At 43.3% G+C, this 13,753-nt stretch overlaps 1 protein-coding gene across 1 annotated transcript in view; it reads right to left on the reverse strand.

Annotated features, from left to right (window-relative positions):
* Dnah6 (dynein axonemal heavy chain 6) overlaps positions 1-13,753 on the reverse strand; it is a 200,961-nt gene that overhangs the window by 158,437 nt on the left and 28,771 nt on the right. Inside the window, exons 10-13 of the mRNA XM_055596419.1 lie at positions 13,252-13,452; positions 8,411-8,531; positions 3,800-3,951; positions 2,562-2,714 (exon numbers count right to left, since the gene is read on the reverse strand). Of these exons, the coding sequence (XP_055452394.1) occupies positions 2,562-2,714; positions 3,800-3,951; positions 8,411-8,531; positions 13,252-13,452 (627 nt within the window). The remainder of the gene's footprint in view (positions 1-2,561; positions 2,715-3,799; positions 3,952-8,410; positions 8,532-13,251; positions 13,453-13,753) is intronic.

Consider the following 13,753-nt stretch of genomic DNA (forward strand, 5'->3'; position numbering starts at 1 on the left):
AGTGTTTTCTAGTTTGAGATGCGTCTATGAAATATGAACATCAAAGTGTTAATGGTCAATGCGTGAGTGCATTTGGCATGACCATCTAGTTGGCTGAAGCTGGTCACATGATAAATACAAGTATTGCTACAGTACTGGTAATTGGGTGATTGAGCCAGGAGGTAAATGGTCAGTGCTGACTACAGTCCTAGAAAGTAAAATCAGTTGGTCTCTCCCTCCCAACTTCCTGATCCTTTCTGCATTAAACAGTGCCAACCAGTTTCTAAGACCAAATAAATATGCTGTGGTTGTTTGTACCTGAGTGTCAGTGGCACACGCTGACAGCAGTCACCCTGGAGCAGCACCTGAAGTGTGGACAGGCCACGTTCCTAGTTCACAGGTTCAGAACCCAGATCTATGGTGATGCTTCACTATGATTCACTAAATTATTTTACTGCATCCCAAATAGCTACTCAGAACCTTGATAGTTTACTTTCGGTGGACAGTGCATGCCCCGTGTTCTCTAATTTTCTGGGAACAAATGGTTCCGCAATTTGGAGTATATTCCTCACCCCCCAACTCTACCACGTGGTTATAGAAGCTGCCATGTTCACACAGTTAGGACCTGGAGAACCCAAATCTCAACTGAACTTGAGCATAGCCAGAGTTAGCTGTGGGTTTGATCACAGCTTAATGCGTTTGTGTGGAAGCTGACCAGAGCTCCCTAACAGGAGACCCTGACTGCAGGGAAGCTTGTGGAGAACAGGTCTCAGCCTGTAGCTTGCAGGATAATGACCTTGGGAAGAGCATTCACACAGGCTGATATGCTCCTCCCAGAGTTTCTGACTTGCAAGGCCTAGGCAGGGGCCCAAGGACATGCCTTTCCAAGGACTACCCAGGCTCTGCTCTGCTGGTGGTCTGGCTCCTTTGGGAAGCTGTTTTCTATAGAGGAGCAGACATTGGAGAGGAAGGAAAGGTCTTTGTTTCCTCTGTTTCTCTTGCCCCTACTCCTCATCGCTTTAATCTATCCATAGCTTCTAGAAAATCTCAGACAAACTTAGAATACATTTCCACTTTATTTTCTTGTATTAACAATTTATTTTATTTGGTGTGTGTGTGCCTGTGTGTATGCGTGTGTGTATGCACCTGTGCACATGGGTACCTCAGGAGGCCAGAAGCTGATATCCAGATCCTCCAGGTTTAGAACTGTAAGCCGCTTGATGTAATAGGAACTGAATTCACATCCCCTGGAAGAGTCGCCATCCTTCTTAACTTTAGAGTCATCTTTCCAGCCCCATTTTCCTATTTTCTAAGTTACTGGTATAAGTTTGGGCTGCTTTCAATGAAGTTTCTAGCACCTGAAGCTAGTTCTCTAAACGGATATAATCTCTGCATAAGAACCAGTCCTATCTCTTGGTGGCTGGCTTGACTTTGATGTGCCCCTGGGGAGCTGCTGGCAGCCATGTTTGCTCTACCTGATGAAGCGGCAGTGTATCTGTTGGAGATGACCCCAAAGAGAAGCAAGAGAGGATGGATGGAGAGGGAGGACTGTAGCTCCTGTGCTTGGATTCTGAACCTAGTTACACTCATGATGAGAGGGGAGTTTCCATGAAACCGCTCTGAATCCTTAGCTGAGGACTCCATTTTGGCCTAGAGTAGGTCATGTTAATGTTTGGCTTTTGTTCAAACATAACGATGCACACATAACCTTTCTGTCATCTTTTGTCATCAGGGTTGCAGCAAGCCCTAGTACATAATTACCTGTCTCTTCGGGGCTGTTCTCAAAATAAACAAGGATGCTACTTTTGCAGGTGCGTGAAGAGGCTTTTACTGTTAGCTGTGTTAGTAACACATAACCACCTTTTACTCAGTGACACTTTTTCAAATTCTGATATTTTAGAAAGTGATTTATATCTACTTCGAAACCAAACTGAGAGTAATGAATTTAGGAAAAATTAATTATTGGAGCCTAATGTTATATTGCTGTCACAGCAAAGAGCCTGAGAGGAGGAAGTCAAGTTTCCAGGGAGAAAGCAAGCAAGAGAGGCACACACAGGAAAGAGACACAGAGAAAGAGAGACAGACAGACAGACACCGAGACTGAGGTGGCGGGGGCTGTCTCTACTTAAGCTACTTTGAGAATCCTGAGCTGTATGTCAGCGCAGGGCTAAAGGATTTTGACCCCCATGAGACCTATATCCATCACCAGTAATTATAAAATTAGAACTACACTACGCTTCCGAATACTGGCTTTGCAGTCAGACACTCAGGTTTTGATTTCAGCTTTACTTCATGCAAGTTTTGTGACCTTGTAACACTTATTTTAGTTTGTTTGCTTCCTCAGCTGTAGGATTTGTGAGGATGAGAAGTGTAAGCATGTAAAAATTCCATGCATTCCCTGCTGAATAGCTAGAACTTGAAGGCTGGTTGCTGCTAAAATACAGGGCATCATCTACCATGCCTGAAAGTATTTCGATTATTTGGGCAACTGTTTCCTGACTGGGCCTCTTCTTTTTCTTGTGCATCTTTCTTTCCTACCACATGGTCTGAGACACTGAATTATCAGAGAACAGCCAACTTACCCGCTCCTGGATTTCATCAAGGAATACTAAGCTGTTAACATATTCTATGGTAGTAGTTGGGACAAACTCGAGTTTATACTCTGCATCTTGTGCCTCTGAAATAATGGCATCCACCTTTTTCTTGCTCAGACAGGGAAGCATAATATTTAGCACCTAAGAAATAAAAAAAGACAAAAAAATTGAACATTTCTGCTTTCTTACTGTATGAAGTCTTGACAGATGTTAAATCAGAAGGTCTGAGAAACAGCAGTGTGTAGGGGCAGCCCTCCCACTAAATACCTGCCTACCGACTGACAGGAAAGCAAGGCTAGATTTGGACATGGCTTATGAGATGGTTTGCTCAGGGATGCCTTCTGCTCCTCTGCCTGACACAGTGGACACTAGGCCGCCCCCTCAGCATCAGGCCCATCTATTGGGTGGAATCCATGTGGTTTGGAAGAAATTGTTTTCTTCAGGAACAAAGTATGGCTGATCCCAGGGGAAATCTGAGCAAGGTTTCTTTTGAACAAGTGACTGGATTAGGATGAACCTCTGATGCTGCTAGTTTTTATTTAGGGATGAGGGAGACGTGACTTAAGACCCTAATCTCTTCATTCTCATTGTATATAGACAAGGAAACACCTAGCATGTGGACACTTTCAATAACCATTTCATACACCTGAGGAGATGCTTCCTCTCGAGTGTCGCGTTGCACACCCGGAGCTTTGAGAGAAGGATAAAAGAAAGTGAATGCCTGGACACATCACAAGGACACGCGTGTTCACTCAGTTTCTGGACGTTTATGAATGTATATGTTTTTCTAATTATCTAAATTTGAGTTTTGTTTTCTTTGACTTGGTATGTTGGTTGTGCTAAAAAAAAATGTTGAAATTAATTTGTATTTGTCCTAATTATAGCTTTTTTTATTAAAAAAAAAAAAAAGAATGTGTTTTGGTGTTTTGGCTGCGTGCACATATGTGCAGTACGTGTGGCTGGAGCCCTCGGAGGCCAGAAGAAAGCAGCCAATCCCCAACGGAAGTTACAGTCAAAGAAACACTTACAATGCTTACTCTCATATCACCTTAATTATGGCGTCTGCAAATATTTCAATCATTAAGAAGAAATATTTGATCTTTGTATTTGCGAATGTTGCGAGCACACTGTAAGAATAATGGTGATCCTTTATTGGCATATACTTGTGCACACTTTTACACACACGAACACACATGCACCTGAGTCCTCTTCTAGCTCACAGTTACCTCCAAGCACCGCAGTGGTGATGGGATCAGCTTCTCCTTCAGCTGCTTGGTGTCAATAAGGAACAGGCCTACGTTTCGGGTGGGCTTCAGGGCTAACGAGTCTTTGTGCTGTTTGTGATACTTTTCCAGCTGGGTACTGAAGAATTTGACATCTACAGAAAACAAGAAGCACAACTTATATACTCGTTCACGCTGATTTTAAAACAACAGCCTACCATGGATTAAAAACCACCCCAGCCTCAAGAGTGGTCCTTAAGCAACAAATGACTGATACGGTGCTGGCGAGGGTGTGGACTCCCGCTGGTAGGAACGTGAACTAACCCAGGGGAAAGGTAGCCGGCACAAAGTCATACACATCGACATACAGAAGCTAAGGTGTGTTAGTTATATCATCCTTGGTTCCTGCGGTCATAAATTGAGCTCCATCTCTGCTCACTCTACAGCCGGAGACAGCACATAGCAGAGATCTCGCACATCAGTGTTACTGTGGCTTCATCCTACTTGCAGTTGCTAAGCTAAGGGAACGACATAGATGTCTGTCCAGCTGATGCTGACAGAGAAAATGAGGTTGACATACACGGTGGAGTTTTCTTTTCTTTTCTTTTTTTTTTCCAGCTGTAATGAATGAAATTATGTCACTTGCAGGAAAATGACTACAGGTCATCATATTAAGCAAATTAAAACAGCCTCTGAAAGACAATTATCATGTGTCTTATATGGTCTGTAGATTTTGCTATAGACACATAAAGTCATATGTGTGTATCTAACTAGAAAGTAGAAGTGAAATTGTCCAGAGAGACAAAGAAGAGCAATGAGAGGGGAAGGAGGGGAGGTAGGGGAGGGGAGCAATGGAAGGCTGGGAGTGTGGGGGAGAGACATTCTCATTGTCCAGTGTAATTAGTTTTTAAAAGTTTGTATGCTACTGTAAACATGCTGCCATTAAAATGAATATACACAATGAAAAATTTAAATTAATAAATGTATGTACTTATGCTATTACCATACTTAGAGTGCTTTGTACAGGTCTATAGTGCTAGTTAACAATGCTTACCAATGCTTCCTCTCATAATAAATTTCCCACTATTTTACAGTGTTACCATCACGTCTTCTGGCTCTCGTTGGGAGATAAGAAACAAGATTAACTTTGGACATGCTTCTTGAGTTATGCTTTACTTCACACTCAAGAGACACTCTGTTTCTCACAAAATGAAGGTCTGTTGACAGTTCTAGCAATACTTACATAATTTCCTCCTTCCCTTTCCTGCCTCTAAACTGGCCCATATACTCCTCTTTTCCCTCTTTCAAATTCATGAGCACTTTTTTTCAGCTATTGTTATTATATACAGATGCATATTCCTAAATGCAACCTGCTCAGTCTGTGTGATGTTACTTGTATTAGGTTTTCAGGGCTGACCATTCAGTATTGGAAAACTAATTCTTCCCTGGGGAAGGACTATTTCACTCATCATTCCTTGGTTGCCTGTAGTCCTTTGCGTGGGGCTGAGGCCTCATGGGCTTTCCCCATCCACTTTGGCATGTCTCTTGTTGCTGTCCTTGTTCAGATCATGTTGAAACATTCAAGTTGCTGAAACTTTATGGGTGTAGCTTCTAACATTTTTATTATTTATTTTTCATACAAATATTTTATTAATACACTGTATTTAGAACATACTTACTATCACCCACTCCTCCTATATCCATACCCTATCTCCACACTCCCACTTTTTACCTTTTTTTTTTTTTTTTTTTTTTTCTTTTGCAGTCTCCAATTTGTGTTGCCCATATACTCCTAAGTGTGGAACCATCTGCTACAGCTTAGTTGACTAGCTGGGGCCACACTTTTAAAAACAAACGGACTCTCCCTCCCATAGCAGCCATCAGCCATCAATAGTTCTTCAGTTAGGCATGGGGTGTTGAGCGCTTCCCATCCACGTTGGGATGTGGACTGGCTGGCTCTTGTACAGGTCTTCTTGTGCAGGCAACCACAGCTGCTGTGAGTTCACCAACGCAGTCGACATGTGTATTCAAAAGATGGCTTCACTTCAGTCCTCCCGACCTCTGGCTTTCACAGTCTTTCTGCCCCCTGTTCTGCCACAGTCCCTGAGCCTTTGGGGAAGAGAGTCTGATAAAGATATCGTGTTTGTGGCTGGACACTCCACTGATACAATAAGACATTCTAAAGTTAAGGCCTATCTACTGTTTTCTTAAACACAGTGCTGCTGCACACTCAGCAGACTGTAGTGTAGTGTGACATAAATTTAGCATGCAGCAGGGGTGTGTGCTCACTTTGTGTGGGATCTGCTCTTTATAGGTTGTCTTGAAGTTGTGCTTGATCTACGAATTCTCCTACAGATGTCTGGTGGTAAAATATTTCAAAGCTGTTCACAAGAGAACTTTGAGACCCAAGAGCTCAAATATAACTAAAGTTATTTTTTTCCTCTCCCCAACCTCTTCCACCATCTCTGCTCCTAAGGTCATGGCTAGGGCAATCATCAGTTTGTACGCAGTATGTGTCAAGGCTGTATTTTTATAATCTTCTTGCCTCCGCTTCTCTTTTTCTAATTTACTGGGATCAACGGAGATGTAAGTACTCTTGAATTACTACTGCTACTACTATTAGTATTAGCTATTGTTTTGTTTTTTGAGGCAGTGTCTCTCTCTGTAGCCCAGCCCAGCCTAGAACTAACAAACTTCCTAGCTCAGACCCCTAGATATTAGGATTGCAGGCATGTGCCATCAGGCTTGGCTTCAATGTATTTTTATCATGCTATTGATAAAAACATTCTTTATAATGCATATGTAATTCACAGCACCTTATATCTTCCAGAAGATTGTCTCTGAAAATTTAGCTACCTTATAAGATCTCACTGATTACACTAGTTGTTTGATTAGCCCTGCTTTGTGTTCAAGTGCCAGGCTCTATGATGTTATGGCCACCATGACGCTACTCTTCATGGGCATACAGTACAAGGCATTGCATCCTTGAGACCCTGTGAGTTCATTCCAGTACAAAACAAACAAACAAACAAAACTACCGTGTGACTGTGTGGCCAAAGGACAGTGGAAACGGGCTTGCTTAATTGTTTTGTTTTCTAACGTGGGGCCCCGTTTGGCATTAGTAGAAATCTAGCATTGGTTGGAAAAAGGAGTCTCGTTCAGTTTTGAAAGTTAAGGCTTGTAAGAAGCAGGCACCCTGCCTGTCGTCACCTCTGTCGGGGGCGACTGTGTGTGTCTGTGTGCTTGAGGCCTCACCTTCCCCTCGCCTAGTCTAGAAGCAGTCCCATCATAAAGTGTTCAATATGCCCTACTTCATCCTCACTAGAGGTCCTGCGTCTGTCAATAAACACAGTTACAGTCAAAGAAGAGGAGGAGGGGGAGGAGAAAGAGGAGGAAAAAGAAGAGAAGGAGGAGGAGAAGGCCCATGCTTGCTTTTGCACAAGATAACTCTTAAAAAAAAATAAATAAAGAAGCCATAAGCTGTGGCTGTAGCTCAGGGTGTGCACAGGCCCTAAATTTAATCCCCGGTGAGCTGGATGATCTAAACTACTAAGTTGGCTATTTGGAATAGATCTACTTAGTGTTCCAAAAAATTGCAAAATAAAAACCAGATTTTCTTGAAAACAAAATTCTATAAAGCCAGTTCATAAAATAAAAAATCTAATGTGCTTCATGCTTTGGAAAAGTCATCTTGTGAAATGTGCTTAATTCCTTTAGCATCCAAGAGGCTCCTTTTCTGAAATTTCACTGGGTACTATAGATTACTTTTCTTCTTTAATTTTTAATGTGTATATGTGTTTTGACTGCATGTATGTAAAGGCACTATGTGACAATATAAGAGCAGCCAATGCTCTTAACCTCTGATCTCTCTAGCCTCCTTTTAAAATAAGTTTAATTTGGCCTGCTCTTTGATCACCTCCCCCTTAGGGAGGAGCAGCCTTACCAGGCCACAGAAGATGACAAGCAGCCCCTCCTGATGAGATCTGATAGACTAAGATCAGGAGGAAGGAGAGGAGGACCTCCCCTATCAGTGGACTTGGGGAGGGGCATGCGTGAAGAAGGGGGAGGAAAGGTGGGATTAGGAGGGGAGGAGGGGGGTTATGGGGGATACAAAGTGAATAAAGTGTAATTAATAAAAGTTAAAAAAATAAAATAAGTTTAATGAGATGATTTTTCCCTGGGCTTGAATTCACCATTAAGAGTTGTTGATCATTCCCACCAGGTCTCAGTGTGTCACCAGAAGAAAAATGCAACTTGAATTCTGAGACAGAAAGCTTCTGTAAGCCTTACCTGACAGAAATGATAGGATTCCACATCCCTTTCAACTCCTTGTAATACACACCTGTCTCAGAGCCCTCATGGCAACCTCGGCAGATAGCCACAGAAGAGGGAAGAACTGCCTCCCACAGAGTCCAATACAACACAAAGATGCAAAGTGAGAGGAAAGGAAACGAGTGATTCCATGGAAAATAAGAGACATGGATAAATTCTTGCCTTTTGTCAGCTCAACTGTTTCAGGCTGCCAGTTTTATCACTGAACACCACCAAACAGAAACCTAGAAGATGACGACTCTTGTTACCCCGGTCAAGAGTGCTTAGTGAGGGCAGACTCACCAGGCTCCTGCTGCTTCAGCGCCTGCAGATCAAGACTCTCATTTTCCCGGAAGAATATGTGAAACTTTTCAAATGTCGCTGCGTACAGGCGTGCAGAATCGAACGCTGAGTGGATTGTTTCCTAGGTGGTAGACGGATGAACAAGACTCGTTTCCTTTACTCTCACTATTTTTAGTGTGTCTGTGTGTTTATCTGGGTAGGAGTATGTGCACGTGAGTGCGGGCGACCATGGTGGTCAGAGGTGTTTGATCACCTGCAGCAGGACTCAGAGATGGGAGCTGCTTGGTGTGTGTGGATCCTCCTGAGGATCAGGGTGTGCTTTTAACTTCTGAGCCATCTTCCCCGCTCCCAGGGCATTTTTTCCTAACTAAAATTCAATCTAACACACACACGCGCGCGCACACACACACGCACCACATCACACTGCATGCATACATTAAACTCAATTCTCTCTTTTTCGACCAGTCAATTAAAAACTGTGAGTTTATGACTCTAATATCAATGCAACACCATTAGGTTCATTTGGCCTTTCTCTCTTTCCCCATTCATGAATTCTCTGAAGACAAATAATCTCTTCTTCACTGATGTGGTGGTGGTTTTATTTATTTTATTTTATTTTATTTTATTTTATTTTATTTTATTTTATTTTATTTTATTTGTCACTTTGATATGCACTGGAGTGATCTGGGAAGGTGGAGCCTTAATTGGGGGATTTACGCCCCCCACCCCATCAGATTGCTTAATTGCTTATAGGCAAGTCTATTGGGCTTTTTCTGAATGATTGATGTGGGAGGTCCCAGCCCCCTGGGGGCAATGCCATCCCTGGGCAGGCTTTCCTGGGCTGTGTAACAAAGCAGGCTGAGCAAGCCCTAAGGAGCCAACCAGTAAGCAGGGTCTCTGCAAGTCTTCAGTTCTTGCCTCCAGGTCCCTCCCCTGACTTCCCTCGGTGACTACAGCTGAAATGAACCCTTTCCTCCCCAAGTTGCTTTCATCATGGTGTTTCATTACAGCAGTAGAAAGCTAACTAGTGTAACTGCGCACAATAGGTTTTTACTTATTTGCTCAATTGTGAAACACACAGAAAATGGTCTGGGATTGCCTACTCTCCTATTCCATTGCAAAAATCCACAGCATATTGGGTTGTCTGGCTTTGTAGACAAAATTGAAAACCTTTGTTTAAACGACCTGTTGACACAGATCTGTAATCCCCAAGAGACTGGAGCAAGAGGATTACAAGTTCAAGACCTATCTGGGCTACAAGTGGAGCCATCTTAAAATAAAGAGTAAAGAGAGGGCTGGGGATTTAGCTCAGTGGTAGAGCACTTACCTAGCACATATGAGCCCTAATCCTTTCTTTTCAGAGGTAGGCAGAACTCAGTCTTACTTCATTGTACTGCTGGTATATTCATCACAACTTGGTCACATTTTATTTTATTTCTTTATTACAATTTATTCACTTTGTATCCCAGCTGTGGCCTCCTCCCTTGTCTCCTCCCAGTCCCACCCACCCTCCTTCTTCTCCCCCTATGCCCCTTCCCTAGTCCACTGATAGGGGAGGTCCTTCTCCCCTTATATTTGATCCTGTCCTATCAGGTCTCATCAGGGCTGGCTGCATCAGTCTTCCTCTGTGGCCTGGCAAGGCTGCATCCCCCAGGGGAAGTGATCAGAGAGCCAGCCACTGAGTTCATGTCAGAGACAGCCCCTGTCTCCCTTACTAGGGATCCCACTTGGAAACTGAATAGCCTATGGACTTCCTCTGATCAGCGAGTCTACGTCCTCTCCATGCATGGTCCTTGGTTGGAGTATCAGTCTCTGCAGGATCCCCTGAGCCCAGGTATTTTGGTTCTGTTGCTCTCCTTGTGGAGTTCCTGTACCCTCCAAGTCTTTCTATCTCCCCCTTCTTTTATAAGATTCCCTGCACTCGGCCCAAAGTTTGCTTATGAGTCTCAGAGGGCCCCTGTGGAAGGCTCCTGCCCGTTTTCTGGTTATTTCCATGTTTAATCACCTGTTTTTTAGTCTAATGATTTTTTTATTTTGCTAATTACATCATTTTTACTTATGTCCTCTGTATTTGCTGTCACATTCTCCTTCCATCTTATTGTGTCTATTCCCCTTGCTATATAAGCTGGGTAATTTCTACTTTAGAGGAACATAACTCCCTTGTATGCTACTCTCTCATCAATATCTGTCTTTGTTTCATTTAAATCTGCTTTTATTTTCTTTTTAAAAAACTATTTATTTTAAATTATATTTTGATCATATTCTTCCCCTTCCCCAAGTCTTTCCAGATCCTCTACCCTTCCCTACTTAACCAACTTTAAGTTATTCCTTAAAAAAAGATAAAAAGACAACAAACAACAACAACAAAAACAATAGAATAAAAGTTCCCAAACCAAGAAAACAAAATAAAACAATACATAAACAGAAAAAAAAAACCAAAAAAACAAACCAAACCAAAACAACAAAAATTAAATCACCTAACTTTAACCAAATAATAGCACACACACACACACATACACACACACACCAAACAAAACTGTGGAGTCCTTTATATGTTTGTCAACTAATCCTGAACATGACGCCTGCCCTGCAGTGGTTGATATGCCCAGAGTCTCTCTATTGGAGAAAACTGTTAAATTTGATTTTCTGTAGTGTTGATCTTTATCTTGGCTAGATAAAAATATTTTCTTTTTTATTATCATGAGTTTATTGAAATTTATACTTTATTATTGCCATGCTTTGTATGTTTTCTAAAAATGTTATTTGTTTGTTTATAGTGTGTGTGTGTTCCTGTGTGGCCATGTGTCTGTAGAAGCCAGAGGTCAAAGTCAAGTGTCTTCTTCATTTGCTCTCCATGTTGTTTTTGAGACAGGACCTCTCGTTAAGCCTGGGGCTCACCAACTGATGGTACTGGCTGGCCAGCAAGCTCCAGGGCTTTGCCTGTCTCCTTCGTCTAAAGTTTCAGATGCATGCCATAATGCTCCACCTTTGCAGAGAGGCTGCGGGGATGCAAGCTCAATGCTCATGTTTGTTGGCCAGCGCTTTTCCGAGTGCTTGTATGACCGCTGAGAGAGTGGAAATACTCACATATTAAATTAAGTTTTATAATGCTGATTGTATAATGTAGGACAGACAAGTGGGCAAACTTTATGTTTGAAAATCATAATGGCTCCTAGATGCCAAGGAAAGAAGGCCACAGTCCTGCTTTCATTTCAGGAGCCCCATTATCCAAGATTGGGGAGAAACAAACACCACCCAGAGTGGGCCGTTCTTTCCTTTCCCGTGCCAGTACATTCTATACATGTGCTTTGGTTTTAAGACTGGGAGGTTTGGGGTCTGGATATTTGATGGCTCAGCAGTTAAGAGAACACATGTGCTTCTGGAGGGCTCAGGTTTGGTTCCCACATTCCACTCACAGCTGGCTGTAACTGCAGTTCCAGGAGGTCCCACAACTATTCTGACCTCCACAGGGACTATATGCATGTGTTATATAGACATATATTCAGGCAAAACGCTCATACACATAAGATAAGATATGATACACATAACATAGGCAGTGGTGGCACACACCTTTAATTCCAGCACTCTAGAGCAGAGGCTCAAGGCCAGCCTGGTGCGGACATCGAGCTCTAGGACAGCCAAGGCTACACAGATACCCTCTCTCAAAACAAGATAAACAAACAAAAATACATGAAGTCTGAAATCATTTTAAAACTGGGATACTTAGGTAAAAGAATCATGTGTAATAGTATTTTCAAAGTCTCTTTCTTTAATTGATTAATTTATTTATTCACTTTGTAGCCTGTTTGAAGTCCCCTCCCTTCTCTCCTGCCAGTTCCACCCTTACACCTCCCCCACACCCCCTCCTCCTTCTTCTCAGAGAAGGGGAGACACTCCCTTCCATGGGTACCAACCCACCTTGGGACATCAAGTGACAGCAGGACTAAGCACATCCTCTCCCACTGAGGCCAGAAAGGCAGCTCAGCTATGGGAAAAGGATCCAAAGGCAAGCACCAGAGTCAGAGCGGGCCCCTGTTCCAATTGTTAGGGGACCCACATGAAGAACAAGCTGAGCATGAGTCAGCATCTGAGTTGGAGAGATGTTCAGGGAGGGAAGGGACTTGCTGTCCAACCTGATGACCTGAGTTCAGTCTCCAGGACCAACCCTCCAAGCTGTCTCCTGACCTCCATGCTCCCCGTTTCACACACACCCACATCCACACACAAAATAAACAAACATGTAGTCAGCAGCCAGCGTCAGCATTTAAGGGTGAAGGACGGAGCCATTACCTTTAGTCTCTAATAGGCCTCAAATAATTACATGGTTTTGTTTTGTTTTTTAAACACAAAGCATTTAAGAAAAAGATGACTTCAGTTAGGGTGATGGCTTGCTCTGCTCTGTGGACCCAGCATCGTGTCCCAAGAAACTCATGACAATGGTCTGCCAATAGTGGGCCACTGTTGTGCCAGATATAAGGCTTTTTTTAAATGTGAACTTCGGTTTTGCAGCACATTTAAAGTGTTTTTTGTTGCACTTTATTTATCTGTATGATGGCAGGTGCCACTGCGTGCTGATGGAGGCAGAGCACAGCTTACTGGCAGGAATCAGTTCTCTCCTTCCATCATATGGCTTCCTGGGATTAACCTCAGGTCATCGGGGTTGACAGCCAGCACCTGCCCGCTGAGGCATCTAAATGGCTCCAGCAGGCCGGCTGTCAGGGTCTCCACATTATTTTCCGATTTTACTGTTTAGAGATTAGGGAGCTGTCAGTTCCCACAAACAGAACACCCAGCGGTGAGACAGCCCTTGTCTGTGTCCTTTACAGTGGAGGTAAACCCACCTTGACTTGCAGGATGATGGTGAGGAAATTCCTGTCGTCCTCCAGCACGGATGACAGGCTCGGCCCTGGGCCGCAGGTCTTCTCTTCAAGCTTCTTGTTGATGAGCGGGCTGGTGAAAGCGTCAAAGTATGTGTCGGGCACCAGGTTAGGCACTGACAACACAGTGTTTTGGAACTGATTAATTGCCCCCGAGATGCCTTCCTGTCAGAGAGAAAACACAACCATAACATGAGCACAGATGACCGTATTTAGGGAGTTCTAGAATTTTCTGATAAATAAGAATAACTCATTCTGTGGCTGAAGAGATGGCTGAGAGGTTTAGAGCACTTGCTGCTCTTCCAGCAACTGGAATTGAGGTTCCAGCACCCACACTGGGCAGCTCACTGGGCATGCAACTCCAGGCCCAGGAGATCTTGCACCTTTGTTTGGCCTCCTTGTTCTCCTGAGCATACAGTACACACACACACACACACACACACACACACACACACACACACACACA

The sequence above is a fragment of the Psammomys obesus genome, unplaced genomic scaffold, assembly GCF_907164565.1.
Source record: "Psammomys obesus unplaced genomic scaffold, mPsaObe1.curated_primary_1811, whole genome shotgun sequence".
NCBI lineage: Eukaryota > Metazoa > Chordata > Mammalia > Rodentia > Muridae > Psammomys > Psammomys obesus.